This window comes from Rhinopithecus bieti, unplaced genomic scaffold, assembly GCF_001698545.2.
Source record: "Rhinopithecus bieti isolate Rb0 unplaced genomic scaffold, ASM169854v2 scaffold_23918, whole genome shotgun sequence".
Classification (NCBI taxonomy): Eukaryota; Metazoa; Chordata; class Mammalia; order Primates; family Cercopithecidae; genus Rhinopithecus; species Rhinopithecus bieti.
The window spans coordinates 605975-621985 of record NW_016811178.1 but is presented as its reverse complement, the minus strand read 5'-3'; the positions used below and the strand labels follow the sequence as shown (position 1 = coordinate 621985).

Here is a 16011-nt window from a genome sequence, read left to right as displayed (position 1 = left end):
TATACTAACTTTTTAATTTTTTGTGGGGGGTGGGGGGTTGTTTTGTTTTTTTGTAAAGCATGAAGAATAGAGAATGTAAATATAGTTAAGAAAAGGCATTTAATTTTCGGCTTACGTGTGGTAAAGACTCCAGTGGCTTTGGGGCTCTCTTGGTTGCCCTTTATGGCCACGAGGGATACGGTGTACTCAGATCCAGGCTGCAGATTCCTCAGTGGGTACTTCGAGACAGAGGGACCCACATTGTACTGCCTGGGTTGGCCTCTTCGGGTCAGGCCCACAGTCAGTCGGTATCCTGTTATCTGGGCCCGAGGTGGAGTCCATCTCACCAGGACAGTAGAATCCGTTTCATTGACAAACTGGAGGTTAGTGGGAGCGTCCAGTTCTAGGAAAAAAGATGAAACAAGCCAAGAAATATTTAGATCAGTAATGATCATAACTCAAGTCCTGAAGCTTGATTGAATGTCTAAGTTTTCTCTCCTCAAGGTTGCAACTAAGAAAGTCAGAACCCCGGAAAAACTGAGCCAGTAAGAGATTGAGTGCTACATAGAACTTTGCCAAAACTCTGCCAGTCATGAGAAATTGTGGAACCATTTTGCTTGACTGTGATCCTTCAGGAAGTCTAATGTTCCAGCACAACTTTCCCATCACTCTCAGAAATTACAGTTACATTAAAGCAATGGTCTTTTTAAAAAGGCAAAACAAAGCACTTCTGAACTTCACAGGTTGCTCTGAGCCAAACAGATTAAGGAAAAAGTGATATGCCTCCTAAAATGACAGCAAGAAGAAGCTCTCTCTGAGTCAGAAGCAATATTCTGTGAATAGTCATTTGCTAGAGAAATAAAAGTTATTTTCACATGGTTCAGATTAGACAGTAATTACAGTAATGATAACATATCCTCAGATTCATGGTAGGATACTGGTGAGTTTGCACTATCAGAATCACATAAGTTGTGGAGTTTATTCTTAAGAATAATAACCAGCAGTTTTCCCACCGAAATTTAAATTACGTTTCAAATAGAGGAAATATTTAAGAGGCAGTCAAGTATAATAATTCAGAGCATGGGCTTTGGACATAGGTTATAGAGCCAGCTCTATCCCTTCCTATCTCCGTGACCCTACAAGTTCCAGAATTTTTTTAAAGCCTCGGTTTCTTTATGTATTCAATATGGATACTAGTAAGACCTTCCAGCTGGGCACGATGGCTCATGCCTGTAATCCCAGCACTTTGGGAGGCCAACGTGGGTGGTCACTTGAGGTCAGGAGTTTGAGACCAGCCTGGCCAACACAGTGAAACCTGTTTCTACTAAAAATACAAAAATTAGCAGGGCATGGTAGCGCACGCCTGTAGTCCCAGCTACTCGGGAGGCTGAGGCAAGTGAATCGCTTGAACCCAGGAGGTGGAGGTTGCAGTGAGCTGAGACCGCACCACTACAGTCCAGCCCTGGTGACAGAGCGAGACTCCATCTCAAAAAAATAAAAAATAAATAATAATAATAATAAGACCTTCCTTCCTAAGGTCAAAGCAGAGAGTAAATATGAGAATAATGCTTGTAAAAACTGAGCAGATAAGCTAGTGGCTAGTAATACTAGATACGTGGCAATTGCTATTCTTAAATGAATTCTACTGTGTTATGATCCTGCATTTTAACTTTGATCTAGATATATTTAGTTACAGGAAAAATGCACTCAAATTAGATTCTCTTCCATTCTCTCCTCTTAGTACCCTTCAGCTGGTACATGTATTTTGGAAATGGGTTACCACTTAGCCTCCATGGAGCTTGTTTGAGTTTTGTTTTCAAGTTTAATGTGCTTTGTGTTCACTATGCATTCCCTTGCCAGCTGGGTATTTCCCTCTCTCTAAGCCATACACCTCTGAGTCAATGGTTTGCTGCACTTCCTCACAGGCTGGAAGTGAGAGTGGAGAATTTGGAGGGGAAGTAAAGATAGGAGAAGACATACTGGTTGTCTGTTCGGCAGTCAGAGGCTTGCTCTCCCTCCCGTGGTTCACGGCAAAGACTTTGAAGTAATAGGTGACCCCAGGGGACAACCCGGTGACTTCTGCGAAGGTGTTCCTGCTGGTGGGCAGCCTCTGCCCGTGCTCCCCAGGCAGGTTGACGGGGATCACATCCACGCGGTAGCCGGTCACCGCACTCTCAGGCGGTGTCCACATGATGGTGACCTTCACGTCTGTCACTTCCACAAACTGCAGATCCCTGGGAGAGGGCACTGTATCTAACAGCCAAGAGTCAACCAGTCATTCACATTTTCTGCTGAAGATTACTTTTAAGAAGCCAGTTTCTTGGATATGATAGGCAGTTCATTGAGCCTCTCATTCGAGAGTTTTGCTAAGTTTTGTCTCTTAATCAGATCATATTTTCATGGCCCAGTCATAGTTCTTACATTATGACATTTGAACCTTTTATCTAAAATAGTTAGGTAATAAATGAGTTACCAGCATATGAAGTGTCATATGGTGGTGAGGGGAGAGGGTTATAAGAAAAGATACTAAAAAACAAACAAACAAACAAACAAACAAACAAACAAAAAACCTTTGAAATAACTGCAGAAAATAATGTAATGGTTTTTGTTTTACTGAATCATTTTATAATACTTAAGAATCAAAGATGAAATGACCCTTAAGCTTCTGGGAGAAAATTTGTAGACGGACGTTATGGTGTTGGTTTTTAATAAGAGAGGCCAGTAGCCAGCTTTGATAAGTTACTTATGACATTTCAGCTAAACATCAGAAGTTTAGGGAAAAACTATGATATAAGATTATTTGAATGTGGGAACTGTTGACAGAGACAAAACAACCCTCCCTCAGGAACAATCCTGGTAAGATAACATAGGAAATGTCTTCTTAAAAAAGTTACCTGAACGTGGGGTGCCAGTGGTTTCTTGTTGAATGACAACAGGTGTACTTTCTTGATTTTCTTCCACAGCATAGATAGTGATATTATACTGGACGCCAGGTTGCAAGTCACTGAGGGTGACGGAGTTTGCAGTTTCAGGAAGGTTGAGTTCTGTGCTGCTGCCTTCTACTGATGGTGAATAGACTATTCTGTACCCTGCAGATTCATCAGCAAAAGTAAGATGCACTGTTTTCTTTGAGACCGAGGCTTAGAAACACCATAAATCCTCCCTTTTCTAATATTCCTTAGCATCTTGCTTGATTAGTGAAGAGCCAGTGATTCTTTTTGACTCTTTTAATATTGCCACTTCTTATAATAATGACCTCTCAGCACGAAGATAAAATAAGAACAGTCATGCAAACCTTTTTAATAATAAATGTCATCCTTGAAGACCTGAGATCCTTAATAAATGTCAATTAGAGATGCCATTAGGTGAAAATATTCATGTTAAGCTGATTTTTCCTCTTTGAGCTCCAGATGAGGGAAGGAATTAATGAACCAGCCTGAGCAGAGTTGTCTAGTACTGTGTGTGTCTTTTTGGAACTTCAGTGATGAGGCAGTTGAATCACCTAATGAGCTAAGAAGGCAGCTTAGCTTTCTCCTTAAGGATAAATCTTAGAACAAGGTTTTCAGGAAAATTACACCTCTTCAACCCTGGGAACACTTGCTTTAATAAGCCAATGAGCTGGCTTTACAGGTTGTGTGTGTGTTGTGGTGTATGTGTATAAGGGAGTTGGTAAAATGGTTTCGAGGGGAAATGTGCCATAGAAAATAACTCCCCCCGAGACACACACACACACACACACACACACACACACACACACACACACCTCTCTCCCATAAATTATATTGGAGATTTAAAGTGATATGCAGATCCACAGTCAGAATCGGCACCCTCCCTACTGATGTCATTAAGATTAACATAGCAGCCAAAGAGCGCGAGGCTCAGCTGACCTGTGATGGGAGCTTGGGGTCTGCTCCAGCGAACAACAATTGAGGTGTCATCAACTTGGTCCACAGTAGGGTCAGGAGGGGCATCGGGCGCTAATAAAGAAAGAAAGTGGGGCAAACAGTCAGGAAGGGCTACTACAGGCCTGTGTTTTACAGAAAAAGATTCTTTTAACACCATGTAGCACACAGGTACCTGTTGTTTGTGAAGTAGACAGGATCAAACTCTGCTCCCCATCCTCAGATATCTGATAGACATTTACAATGTATTTTCGGCCAGGAAGCAGGTCAGGGATGTTCACGGAAGTGGCTGTGCTTGGAAGATCTTTGAAATGAAAAGACAAGGTAACTAATCGGAGCAAACTAGTCCCTCAAATGACTCTATAGCTTATAAGAAGGATATTTTAAGAACTATATATTCATAGGGAAACATGACTAGAAGGTAATGTGCTAATAGATAATCAGTGATTATTATTTTTACAGAGTCTTGCTGCATTGCCCAGGCTGGAGTGCAGTGGTGCGATCTCGGCTCACTGCATCTTCCACCTTTCGGGTTCAAGCAATTCTTCTGCCTCAGCCTCCCGAGTAGCTGGGATTACAGGTGCACACCACAACACCTGGCTAATTTTTTTGTATTTTTATTAGGGACGGAGTTTCACCATGTTGACTAGGCTGATCTCGAACTCCTGGCCTCAACTGATCCACCAGCCTCGGCTTCCCAAAGTGCTGGGATTATAGGAGTCAGCCACTGCACCCCACGTAATCAGTGATTATTAATGTACTATGGGAAAACCCCACTCCTTGTCTTTCTCCTTTCTCCTCTTCCTCCTTCCTTTCATTTTCCAACTTTTCTCTAAAGATATGTAATTTTGTAATCTAATGCCAAATTTTAAAATAGCTCTCTGCAGTAAGAAGTCAGGGTAGTGATTATTGGTGGAAGATGATGGGGTCAGGATAGACAGATATTCTTTTTCTTGATCCGGGTGCTGGTCTTGTGGTGTGTTCACTTTATAAGAATTCAAATTCACTGAAATCAGTGCTTATGATTGGCACACACTTCAGTGTGCTAATAAAGTTTTTTAAAGGCCCCTCACCATAACTATTTGAAAAGTATGAGTGACGATTGTCACTGTGCTAACATTGTCAGCTGCAGTCCTGGTAATTACTTCCACCAAGAAAACAGCTTTTGCTGTAGGAACTTGTGCCCAGGTAGGCACATGATGCAGCTGGCATCAGGGACCAGGAACATGTGAGGGTGGCTTGGGAAAAACCCAGCCACTTCCTAGAAAGTCAGTCCTTTCCTTCCTCATGCCGGATGGTGGTTTGTGCAGTCTGAGCTGTCAGCCAGTTCCAGACCACAGATACCACCTGCCTAGAGGCCCCTCCCAGTGAGAGTTTTCCAGCAGCTGCCCCAAACCTGTCTTGAGCGACATATTGAGCTTACCCAGATACTGTGGCTCATCTCCCTCCTCACTCAGCTCATATTCCACCCGGAATCCCGACACGGTGTCAGAAGCTGAGACCCAGGAGACCACAAAGCTGCTGGCTGTGATTTCAGTGACAGATTCAGAAGTGGCCACAAGGGGAGAAAGGGGAGTTGTCTCTCCTGTCACAGTGTTGCCTAGAGAGTCACAGAAAGGGGAAAGTCAGCCTTCAGCCATCTAGAAAATGTACCGTCCTTGCTGCCAACATCATTTTTAAAAATGTTGGTGCCCCTCATGGAAGAATATCAATTGAGAAGGAAAGCACTTCCTCAGGAGAGCCCAGCTCCGGGAACCTTGGGCATAGGAGGCATGAGGGTGGTTGTGTACGTACTGGTCACAGGTGTGCTGGTGCTAGTGGTGGTGAAGTCAAAGCGAGTCACTTCTCGGTGGCCGTACTGCTGGATGCTGATGAGCTGGCCCTCGTATACCACACCAGGCTTCAGGCCTTTGATGGTGTAGGAGTTTAAGTGGCCTGGTATGGTAGCTTCCTTCCAACGGCCTACAGAATTTTTCTGAAAATTTAAATAAACACACACACACACAAGTGTTTACAAGGATGAACATTTGAAGATGATGTTCAGTAATCTTCAGAGAAGAATGACTTAGTCAGGACTTAGGCAGCTCCATTCCAGAGGAACATCATGGAAAACTGGATTCCCAATGGTTATATAGTTAGGTATAGTTAGATATAATGCTAACTATTGTTAACATAGTTAACATATAATGCTAACTACTGTTAACGTCAACAAACTGCTGCAGTTTACTTACTAATACCCATTCTCTGTGCTATTTACCTACATTCTCCCATTTAGTCTCTATATCCTTCTGATGGTGAGGCAATGGCATTGTTGCTCCCGTTTTACAGACGGAGAAACAGAGTGATATGTGATATGTTCGGGGTGACATAGTTGCAGACACTGGGCACCTTCCCTTTTTTTTTTTCTGAGACAGGGTTTCACTCTTGTTGCCCAGGCTAGAGTGCAATGGTGCAATCTCAGCTCACCGCAACCTCTAACTCCCGGGTTCAAGCGATTCTCCTGCCTCAGCCTCCCAAGTAGCTGGGATTACAGGTGTGTGCCACCACACCCGGCTAATTTTATATTTTTAGTAGAGATGGGGTTTCTCCATGTTGGTCGGACTGGTCTCGAACTCCTGACCTCAGGTGATCTGCCCACCTCGGACTCCCAAAGTGCTGGGATTACAGGCATGAGCCACCACACCCGGCCCGCACCTTCACTTTTACCAAGTTAATTATGTTATATCAGTAACATAATATGATTAACCTAAGCTTTGCCTCTCCTATTTATTTTTTATTCCTATAACAGATAACATTCCTCTCTGAAGTACAGAAATGCCAAAGCCATATATTCTATCTTTTAACTCAGTGGGATACAATTCAAGTTTCTTGCCCTGAAAAAACAAAGGCAGAATGTTGCTTTGTGACTCAGTTCCTGGGGCCATCACATACCAGGTTCAACAAGTCTGGTTTTGTGACTCATTCTTGGATAGGAGCTACCCCATCAGAAGTGGTTACCCAATTTTGGACAAGACTGCAGAAAAAATGCAATTTTGGTTTATTTAATCTTTTGCTCCCAGTTTATATTTCACATCCTGTTCAGCTTCATTAATATGCCATGGGTCACAAAACTCAGTGCAATAAAATGTGTATGAAAGAAACACCCTTACTTCAGACAAGATGAGACACTTTCAAGTGTAAATATTCTAAACTAATATAAGTCAAAATATGTTTTTTAAGCCCAGTGATTTTTTAAAATTACCCAGTCAACCAGTTCCTCCATAATTCAAATACTCAAGTGTCCATTTATATTTCTGGAATAAGCGAGAGTGATCGTAGTACTCTTCACAGTGAAATTTTAACTCAAATACACTGTGGAAAAAATTTGAAATCAGTCACTGCAATTAGCTCAAATTTAGTAATAAATCATTTTTCCATGTGAGCTTGTTTGGTTAGTTATTAGAAGAAAATAACAGAAAATAAAGTCTCAGGCGGCATCCATTAAAAAAATCCCTGAATTTATGTAATTGTTAAAAATCTCAAAAAATGTGTCACTGCTGCTCTTTGAAGACTTTCAAATTCAACATACATTTTATATCTCCTTTTAAGTGTCTCCCACTGCAATGGTCTCACATAATACTTTGTATATCCTTAATTTTAAAGTAAATAAAATTAGTGATGTAATAAGAAGATGAGAGACTAGAACGTGTTGGATGCACTGATGCTGTTGACTTAGATCACTGGATGCCAACTTCTGCAAATGGCCAGATGATGGACATACAGTAAAAGAAGAAAAAGGATGACTTTTTTTTTTTTTCCATTCAGCATTTGTTAAGCAGTGTGCCAGATGCTGAACCATTCTAGACCCTAGGGAGACTATACTGAGCCAATGAGAAAGACACGATTCCCCTCTCTAAGAGAATCTGTTTCCATTTTCTATTCTTCTGGTCTTGCCTCCATGTAGACAACATGCTTACACCTCTATTTTTTTCATTTGTCAACAATAAGTCATATTTACAGACTCTTTAATATGAGACTTGAGGATTTATTTATATATTTATGTGGACACAGGGTCTTGCTCCATCTCCCAGGTTGGAGTGCAGTGCTGCCATCTTGGCTCACTGCAACTTCCGCCACTCAAGCTCAAGCAAGCCTCCTGCCTCAGCCTCCCAAGTAGCTGGGACTACAGGTGCATGCCACCATGCCCGGCTAATTTTTATATATTTTTGTAGAGCTGGGGTATGGGCATGTTGCTCAGGCTAGTCTCAAACTCCTGGGCTCAAGTAATCCACTGGCTTCAGCCTCCTAAAGTGCTGGGATTATACATGTGAGCCACCGTGCCCAAAGTTGAGGATTTAGCTCAATAATACCACCCTTTTCCTTCCAGAATCGTGGACATTCTCAGGGTCTGACATTTGTATCATTATATTTGTTCTTCTTGTGTTTATATTTGTAATTTAAAGTATTAAGTATCTATTTTTTTTAACTTCATCAGCTTTTGGTACCATCTCTCTTGATTCTCTACTTTGAAAGACAAAGCTATTACCTCCTCTCTTCTCCACCTTCCATATCCACCATTTTTTCATGTAAATGTTTACTTTTTGTTTTTGTGCAACCAAGTTTCCATGATGCATCTATAGACCGATCGCATCAAGCATTAGAAATATATTGTTTTTAATGAGTCTAACATCATGACTGCTGGGTGGATCAAAGTTTCCAGAATCAAGGTTCAATGGAATTTTTCCTCTCTTTGTTTTTATACCTTAATATTGCTGCATTTTAGTTTGCTTTATTTAGGAATTATTGCCTTATAATACATTTGAGGTTTTTTTGAGACAGACTCTCGCTCTCTTGCCCAGGCTAGAGTACAATGGCGCGATCTCGGCTCAACTCCCTGCAACCTTTGGCTCTTGGGTTCAAGCGATTCTCCTGCCTTAGCTCCTAAGGAGCTGGGACTACAGGCATGCGCCCTCATGCCTGGCTAATTTTTGTATTTTTAGTAGAGACGGGGTTTCGCCATGTTGGCCAAGCTGGTCTCAAACTCCTGACCTCAGGTAATCTGCCTGCCTTGGCCTCCCAAAGTGCTGGGATTACAGGTGTGAGCCACTGCACCCGACCACATTTGGGTTTATTATACATTCCTCCACCTGATTGTCATGTTATTATTTTAACTGCATTATTTGCCCCTGTGATTAATTATCCCCAAGCCTGCTTTTTCTGTGAAGTTCCTCTTTATTCTTGGAGACCTCAATCCCTGATCCCTCAATCCCATCCTCATCTTTCTGTTCCATCTGTATTGGTTGCCCTCTAAGCCAGCTATGCAGTTATTGCACTGCAAAGTTTTCCACCACTCTCAGGGGTCTGATTTGGAAGCACTGTTTGCTGGACCCCACAACCTCCTTCTTATTTCACTCTTGTTTTTCTGGAGTGTATCTACAAATACTCTTAAGGAAAAGGATGTATGGAAAATAAACTACCAAAAATCTGTCTGAAAATATTATTTTGCCCTCATATTTGATTGATATCCTGGCTGAATATAGAAGACTTTAAAAGTTTCTTTTTATCCTTGGAACTCTGACACATCAAAGATGTGTCTAGACGTGGTTCTTTCTGCTAATTTTCTGGGCACCTAGGAGGCCCTTTTAAATCTGAAAATTCTGTCCCTCTGCTTTAGGAATTTAGAAAAGAATAATTTTAACAGTTTAAATTTTCCCGAGAAGTTTAAATTTAACTGCCTTTGTTGGTCAAATTTTGTTTGTTTTTAATTGTGGAATTCAATAGCTATGATTTAAAATGGATATTTTTTTCTTCTATGTTTAAAACAGTGTTTCTCAAATTATGAGCCATGAACTTTGGAGTTAAACAGGGAAGGCTTGAGAGAGTAAGAGAAACTAAAACTAAATAGACCAATATCCTCCTTATTTAGTTTCTTCAATTTCTAGTCACTTCTCATTAGGAAATCACAGGGCTACTGTTTAAATAAACCAACTGTCATCCTTCATCTAAACTTCCCTCCCATCATCTCTTTTCCTTCTATCTAAATAAATTCAGTGGGTCAAAAGTAAAATTTAAAAAATGATCACTTTAAAAGTGAATAAAAAAATATATTAATATGGCTATTTTTTTTTCAAATTATGAAAATGACACCAGTAATTTTCCTTTGATGAGGTTGCAAGACATATAAAAACCTTAGATTCTCTTCCCGCATTGGCCAAGAACAATTTTAAGCATTATGAGTTCTAAGCCCTTGCAAAAAAGATTTCTCTAACATAAAGAGCTAAATTCTTCCAAATACCAGCACCCCCCCGCCACTGCAAAAAAAAAACAAAACCCAAAACCAAAACCAAAATCCCCTCAGTCTACAAGTCAATTTAATTGAGCACATATTGTTTGTTCACTAAGCGAATATAATAAAGGCTATAGGAATAGTTAATCAGACTTGTTGGCTCAAAAGCTGGGAAAAAAAGAAACCATCAGAATTTGATAAGGTCAGGAGACTCAGTATCTAAGGTTTCTGGGTGGGATACTCACAGGCCTCCACCTGAGAATGTACTTGGAAATGTGAGATGGCTGTGGTGCATTCCACTGGATGGGGTGAGAGTTGGGCTGACTCGGAGTCTCAGTGATAAATACTTCGACAGGACCACTTGAGCCTGAAAATGAAAATGTAACACTTAATTATCTTAGATATTCACTCCAACTTAAAACTGTGCACATGGACAGTCATCATTACAAACAGCTTTGCTTGTCGTTAAATGTGAGTATAGTAAAATTATCTGGGATTAGTTAATCTTTTAAATATTTACGTTGAAAATCAATATAGCAAATCCATTTTTAGCTGATAATTACTGTTCTTCACATGAGAAATGCAAATCGTAGTTGTTTATAGCAAATAAAATACATTTTTAAAAAAATGTCTCTTGGCTTGCTTTTATTTTCTCTATTATCAAAATAAGAATTGTGAGAAAATTGTGAAACGATCCTATAAAAATTATGTAATACAGAATGCAAACTTCATTTACTTATTGTATTGAGCCTCTTTTAAAGCAAATTCTAATTTTGGAAGGTTTTCATCAAGAATGAATCTAGTACCTAAGAAGGAAACAACATTCCAAAGGCCATATGAGATGATGTAAAACAAACACATTTCTAAATGGGGGTAGAATCTTAGACAAATAGGCAAAGGTAATAATTAAAGACCTAGTTTTATTTCTCATCAGTCTAAGCAATCTATCAGTTTGGAAAAAACATCTAGTTTTATTTTTATTCAAGAAATGTATTCCCAAATCACACCATTGATCCATCAAATTATTAAGTGATTAAACTTATTTTTTTTCCAAAATCAGTTGTCAACAGAAATGACTTTATGAAGTATATACTAAATTCTGTATTTCTACATCTTGATGTATATCACTGCTATCAACAAAATTTAAAGTATGGTTTTGGTTCTTTTGTCTAAAAAAAAAGGAAAATAAGGGAAGTAGCATCAATTTCTAAATAGTGTTAACTCATTTAAGATAATAATGAAATAGCTAGAATATTTATGCTTGCAGAACAGAAAACTGTCTTAAAACACTATCTTTATGATGTCAGTCAATGTTTAAATTACTAGAAATAAAAATCATGTCTTATAATAACCTTTTCAAGAATTTTTAACTGACACTCTGTCAAACAGAGCAAAATTTTGCATGTGTAATAAAGCACTTCACCAGATTATTAACAGATTTAAGTTTTCTGAAAGCTTCTAGGAAAAACTACATTGATTTTCAAGCTTTATTATCTAAGCTGTTAAATTCTCTTTGAAAACAAAGCTTTCTGTAGCAGAAAAAAGGTATAACTTGGATATCCATATAGATTCAGAAATTCTAGAACAATATGCTCACTTCCACACCAGTAACAATTCCAGGTTGGTTGAAGATTAACAAATACTTTGAATCGTAATTCCATTTAATGCACATATTTCCAAGCCACATGAATACCAAAATACCAGAATGCATAATATTATCAGTTTTTCATTTTAAAGTTGTATGCATTTCACAGAACACATAGGATGTTTGTTTTAATCAATTGGCCTAAGTCAATTCCATGCCCCTGTTTGAATTACCCCTTCTGTTTATGAAGATCCTTACAAAGGGAAACACATTTTTAAAGACAACTATTCAAGAAAAATTTTGGAGATGTGACTATTTAACGTACTTCCATGTAAATCAGGAAAGCTAGGAATATCATGTCCTTAATTATTTATGATAATTGGCATACCGTTATTTAAATATTGATCCTTTAAAGAAATCCTACTACAATTTCCTCTATAAAGAGACATCTGATACACATTTTATTTAGTTTTGTCAGTCATGATTTTGAGGGGGGAAAAGCTTATAATGGTTAAATGTCTACTAAGTTTTAAAAAAGCAACATAAATGACCTTTATTGTTCACCTCTAAGCCTAATCATATTTCTACATCCACAAGGACACAAGGAGGAGGATGAAAACGGGCAGGGAAAGGAAAGAAAAAGGGTACTGCAATGGTTTTTACCCCAACCAAAGTGGAGCAAAACTACGGGTCCCTTTTGCTTTCATAAGATTTCAAGCACTGGTCTGAAATTCTACATTTTAAAATTTAACCTTGTGCCATAGCCCACCTTTAAAGGAAATGGACTGAACAGCAATGGAGTTTAGCATGTTTTTGTTCAGGAAGTAAAGACACTTTGTGTCAGTTATTTCTTAGATCAATTAAATTCCTCTATACTAGCTTATACTACATATAATTACTCTAGCTTATATTATGTATCCTTTGAAGACAGAAAAGTTAAAAATTATGACATCTTTTACATTATTTAGATTTAAATTTTTGACAATCCTTTTGCTACTGGTAGTTGGTATAACTTTTTAAATTAACTTAGTTGGCATATACTAGCTATTGCCATTGTGAAATCTTTACTCCCTCTCTTATTCAATATGAATAAACTAACAATAAAATGCTTGAGATGATACCAAAAAAAGGAGATAGTATAATGTCTACACTTTTAAAATTAGTTTAAAATAAAGTCTAAATGAGTAATTTCCAATAGTAGTGTCCTTGGAGAAGTTAAACATTTATGATTTTTTGACTCAGTCCTTTTTTTCTCTATTTATTTTGCTGAGATCTGTGCTTTTCTAGTTGCTTATTGACAAACCAAATGTCTCTTATCTTTTGCTAGTTTGAACAACTCTACCAAGTTCTCTGTAGGAGGAACAAACAGGGCAGAACTCAGAGACAATCTATTGGTAATCTGTTGTTCCTTTATTCTCACCACACTCTTAAAGCCCTACATGCTAGGCCACTGAGCAAACCAGAGATACAGATAAGCACCAAAGAGCGTATCTGAGGTCAAATGCCAATCTCTTCCCTCCAAAATCGCCTCTATGCTCAGTGGTCTTTTGCTTTTCTCCTTTTTAAAGAGTAGGAGTAAGGTCAACATGTAAAACTCCAATAACTCAAGGATTCCTTCCTTTCCGGATTTTATCTCTAACATGTCCACCTAAATGCTTCCAGCAAGCATATATTAAGTTACAAAACATTAAGTGATTCCTACACCCAAATCCTCCAAGAAATACAATTTAGGAGGTTGATCAATCTGTGCTATAAGCCTTCAAAAGCAAAGTCACCTTCCCCAGCACTGACAGTGTCTGAGAGTTGGGAAAAGCAGAATCTTCCAAGTTCCTAGAAAAGGTGCATCTGGGTGTTTAGTATTTAGGATGGAACTTTAAAAGTAATCAGCTACAGCCGGGTGCGGTGGCTCAAGCCTGTAATCCCAGCACTTTTGGGAGGCCGAGACGGGCGGATCACGAGTTCAGGAGATCGAGACCATCCTGGCTAACACGGTGAAACCCCGTCTCTACTAAAAAATACAAAAAACTAGCCGGGCGAGGTGGCGGTCGCCTGTAGTCCCAGCTACTCGGGAGGCTGAGGCAGGAGAATAGCGTGAACCTGGGAGGCGGAGCTTGCAGTGAGCTGAGATCCGGCCACTGCACTCCAGCCCGGGCGACAGAGTGAGACTCCGTCTCAAAAAAAAAAAAAAAAAAAAAAAAAAAAAAAAAAAAAAAAAAAGGGTAATCAGCTACAATCTCCCCATATTACAGATGAGGAAATGGAGGAGTGAGGCTTGGCTAACACTACCTTTGGCCAAGTTGTTCCCATAGCTTGTTCTCTGTCACAGTAAATCTCTTATTACAGAGTTAATTTAATCTTAATTTCTGTCACATGCAGATTCTGACACTCTGAAACTCTTTTATTTCTGAATGTAGGACATATTTTAAGTCAAACATTAGTGAAGACTTTGGAGACTTTGCAACTCAGCAGTTGCTCAAATAACTGATGCCTTTTAATTAGCCTTTCATGTTTTAGTAACATGTTTTATTATAATCACCCAGTGAATATTTAAATGCAATTTTCCCCCCAAATGAATTAATTACACCTACAGCTAGGCATGATGTCTTTGTGACCTGGAAAAACTCAGCAATAAACATTTGAGGGTGTTTGAACTGTGTGGGCAGAGAGTTGACCAAGTTACTCAACCCTTGGCCCAACATACTGTGTTCCTGGCCGCAATTGATCAAACAAATGAGAAGTTTGATACAAAGGGAGCTTAGATGACATGTTGAATGAACACGTACCCTAGGTTGCATTTCATGCCATCTCTCTACGCAGCTTCTCTGTTAAGAATCATAATATAACACCCCAAATCTTTACTCCCAGCATAACTCACTTGGTGGTTTTTATTTCCATGTATGGATATAAGATGAAATCAGCCAGAGTGTCTTAACCTAATAGAATATTTTACAGTGTTAAGAAGTAAAATTATAGACAGGCACATCTTCATAGCCTTCTCTACCTTTTACTTGACAGAGGAAGAGAGAAAAGTTATTTTAATAAAAAATTCAATTATTAGATAATAATAGGAGAAAAGGGTGGGAAAGAGGGGAGACCCCCAACTTAGGCATGAGAGAATTAATAATCACTGCCCTGTTGTTATAACCCAGTTGGCAGTTCTCAACTTGCAGTAATAAAGCTACTTACTTGGATAGGTCTGTAAAGGTTGGCAATGCCACTCCCCAATGCCACGGCCATAGCAGTAGCACTGGTATCTGACACCATGCACATACTTCTCCCATGAATCTCCAATTTGATAAAATGTCCCAGTCTCTGAATCCTGGCATTGGTCTAAAATACACACAAGGAGAAGATAAACAGCCTTGAAGACTTAAAACTATGAATTTAATTTCAGGGTGCTAGAGCATACATTTAGTTTGAATAGAAATTTGCAACTGTCCTTACACATATATGCAGTTAAAAAAGTATTTTGTTCACATTCTTTACCTTACAGGACAATTTGTAATTTTAAAAAAAGTACCTATTAGGAGGAATAGTTTTCTAAAGGGTAATATTTCTAAATAAAAATGTAAAGATTTAGATTTCAGTGTGTATTGATAATCTACATATTAATATTAAATATTAGATATTATTTTACCCATATTAATGTAACTGGCTTAACATTTGAATAGCAAGACAAAAATCTTCAATAATTTCATTTTCCTTCTTCAAAATTTAAAGAAACTAATTTGACATTTAAATGACAGAGCTAGACTTTAACTATGAGTACTTGCTGAGCAGCTTCTAAGAAAACCTCTCAGGCTTCTCTCTCAGTTCTGGCAATCTCACACTAAACAAACTGGTGTTATCAGTTTGTTTTCTTAGTTAGCAACCAGCCTCTTTTGGTAAAAAAAATAGTAATAGATTACCTTAAACTTTGTCGTGCTGGTAACACAGCTCTTTTAAGGCTCAACCTTCACTATTTGCTTAGTTCTATTTTGAAGGGCAGCCAAAAAAATCCTAGAGTATTTTGGTGGGCGATATTTACTGGTACAACACTTTGCTCATGCTGTTGCACTGCTGGTAAGGAAGAGAGTTTGAGAGCAGCCTGACCAACATGGAGAAACCCCCTCTCTACAAAAAATACAAAATTAGCTGGGTCTGGTGGCGCATGCCTGTAATCCCAGCTACTCAGGAGGCTGAGCAGGAGAATTGCTTGAATCCAGGAAGCAGAGGTTGCAGTCAGCCGAGACTGCCTTTGCACTCCAGCCTGGGCAACAAGAGCGAAACTCTCTCTCTCC

The 16011-nt window shown here is 39.0% G+C and overlaps 1 protein-coding gene across 24 annotated transcripts in view; it reads right to left on the bottom strand.

Moving 5' to 3' along the window:
• The window catches only part of FN1 (fibronectin 1), a 76246-nt gene that overhangs the window by 43249 nt on the left and 16986 nt on the right, over positions 1 to 16011 (bottom strand). For all 24 annotated transcript variants that reach the window (XM_017893506.1, XM_017893514.1, XM_017893509.1 and 21 more), the window contains exons 12-20: positions 14918 to 15061; positions 10392 to 10513; positions 5676 to 5856; positions 5305 to 5481; positions 4057 to 4185; positions 3867 to 3956; positions 2874 to 3068; positions 1960 to 2232; positions 116 to 382 (exon numbers count right to left, since the gene is read on the bottom strand). In XM_017893506.1, coding sequence (XP_017748995.1) covers positions 116 to 382; positions 1960 to 2232; positions 2874 to 3068; positions 3867 to 3956; positions 4057 to 4185; positions 5305 to 5481; positions 5676 to 5856; positions 10392 to 10513; positions 14918 to 15061 — 1578 coding nt within the window. The remainder of the gene's footprint in view (positions 1 to 115; positions 383 to 1959; positions 2233 to 2873; positions 3069 to 3866; positions 3957 to 4056; positions 4186 to 5304; positions 5482 to 5675; positions 5857 to 10391; positions 10514 to 14917; positions 15062 to 16011) is intronic.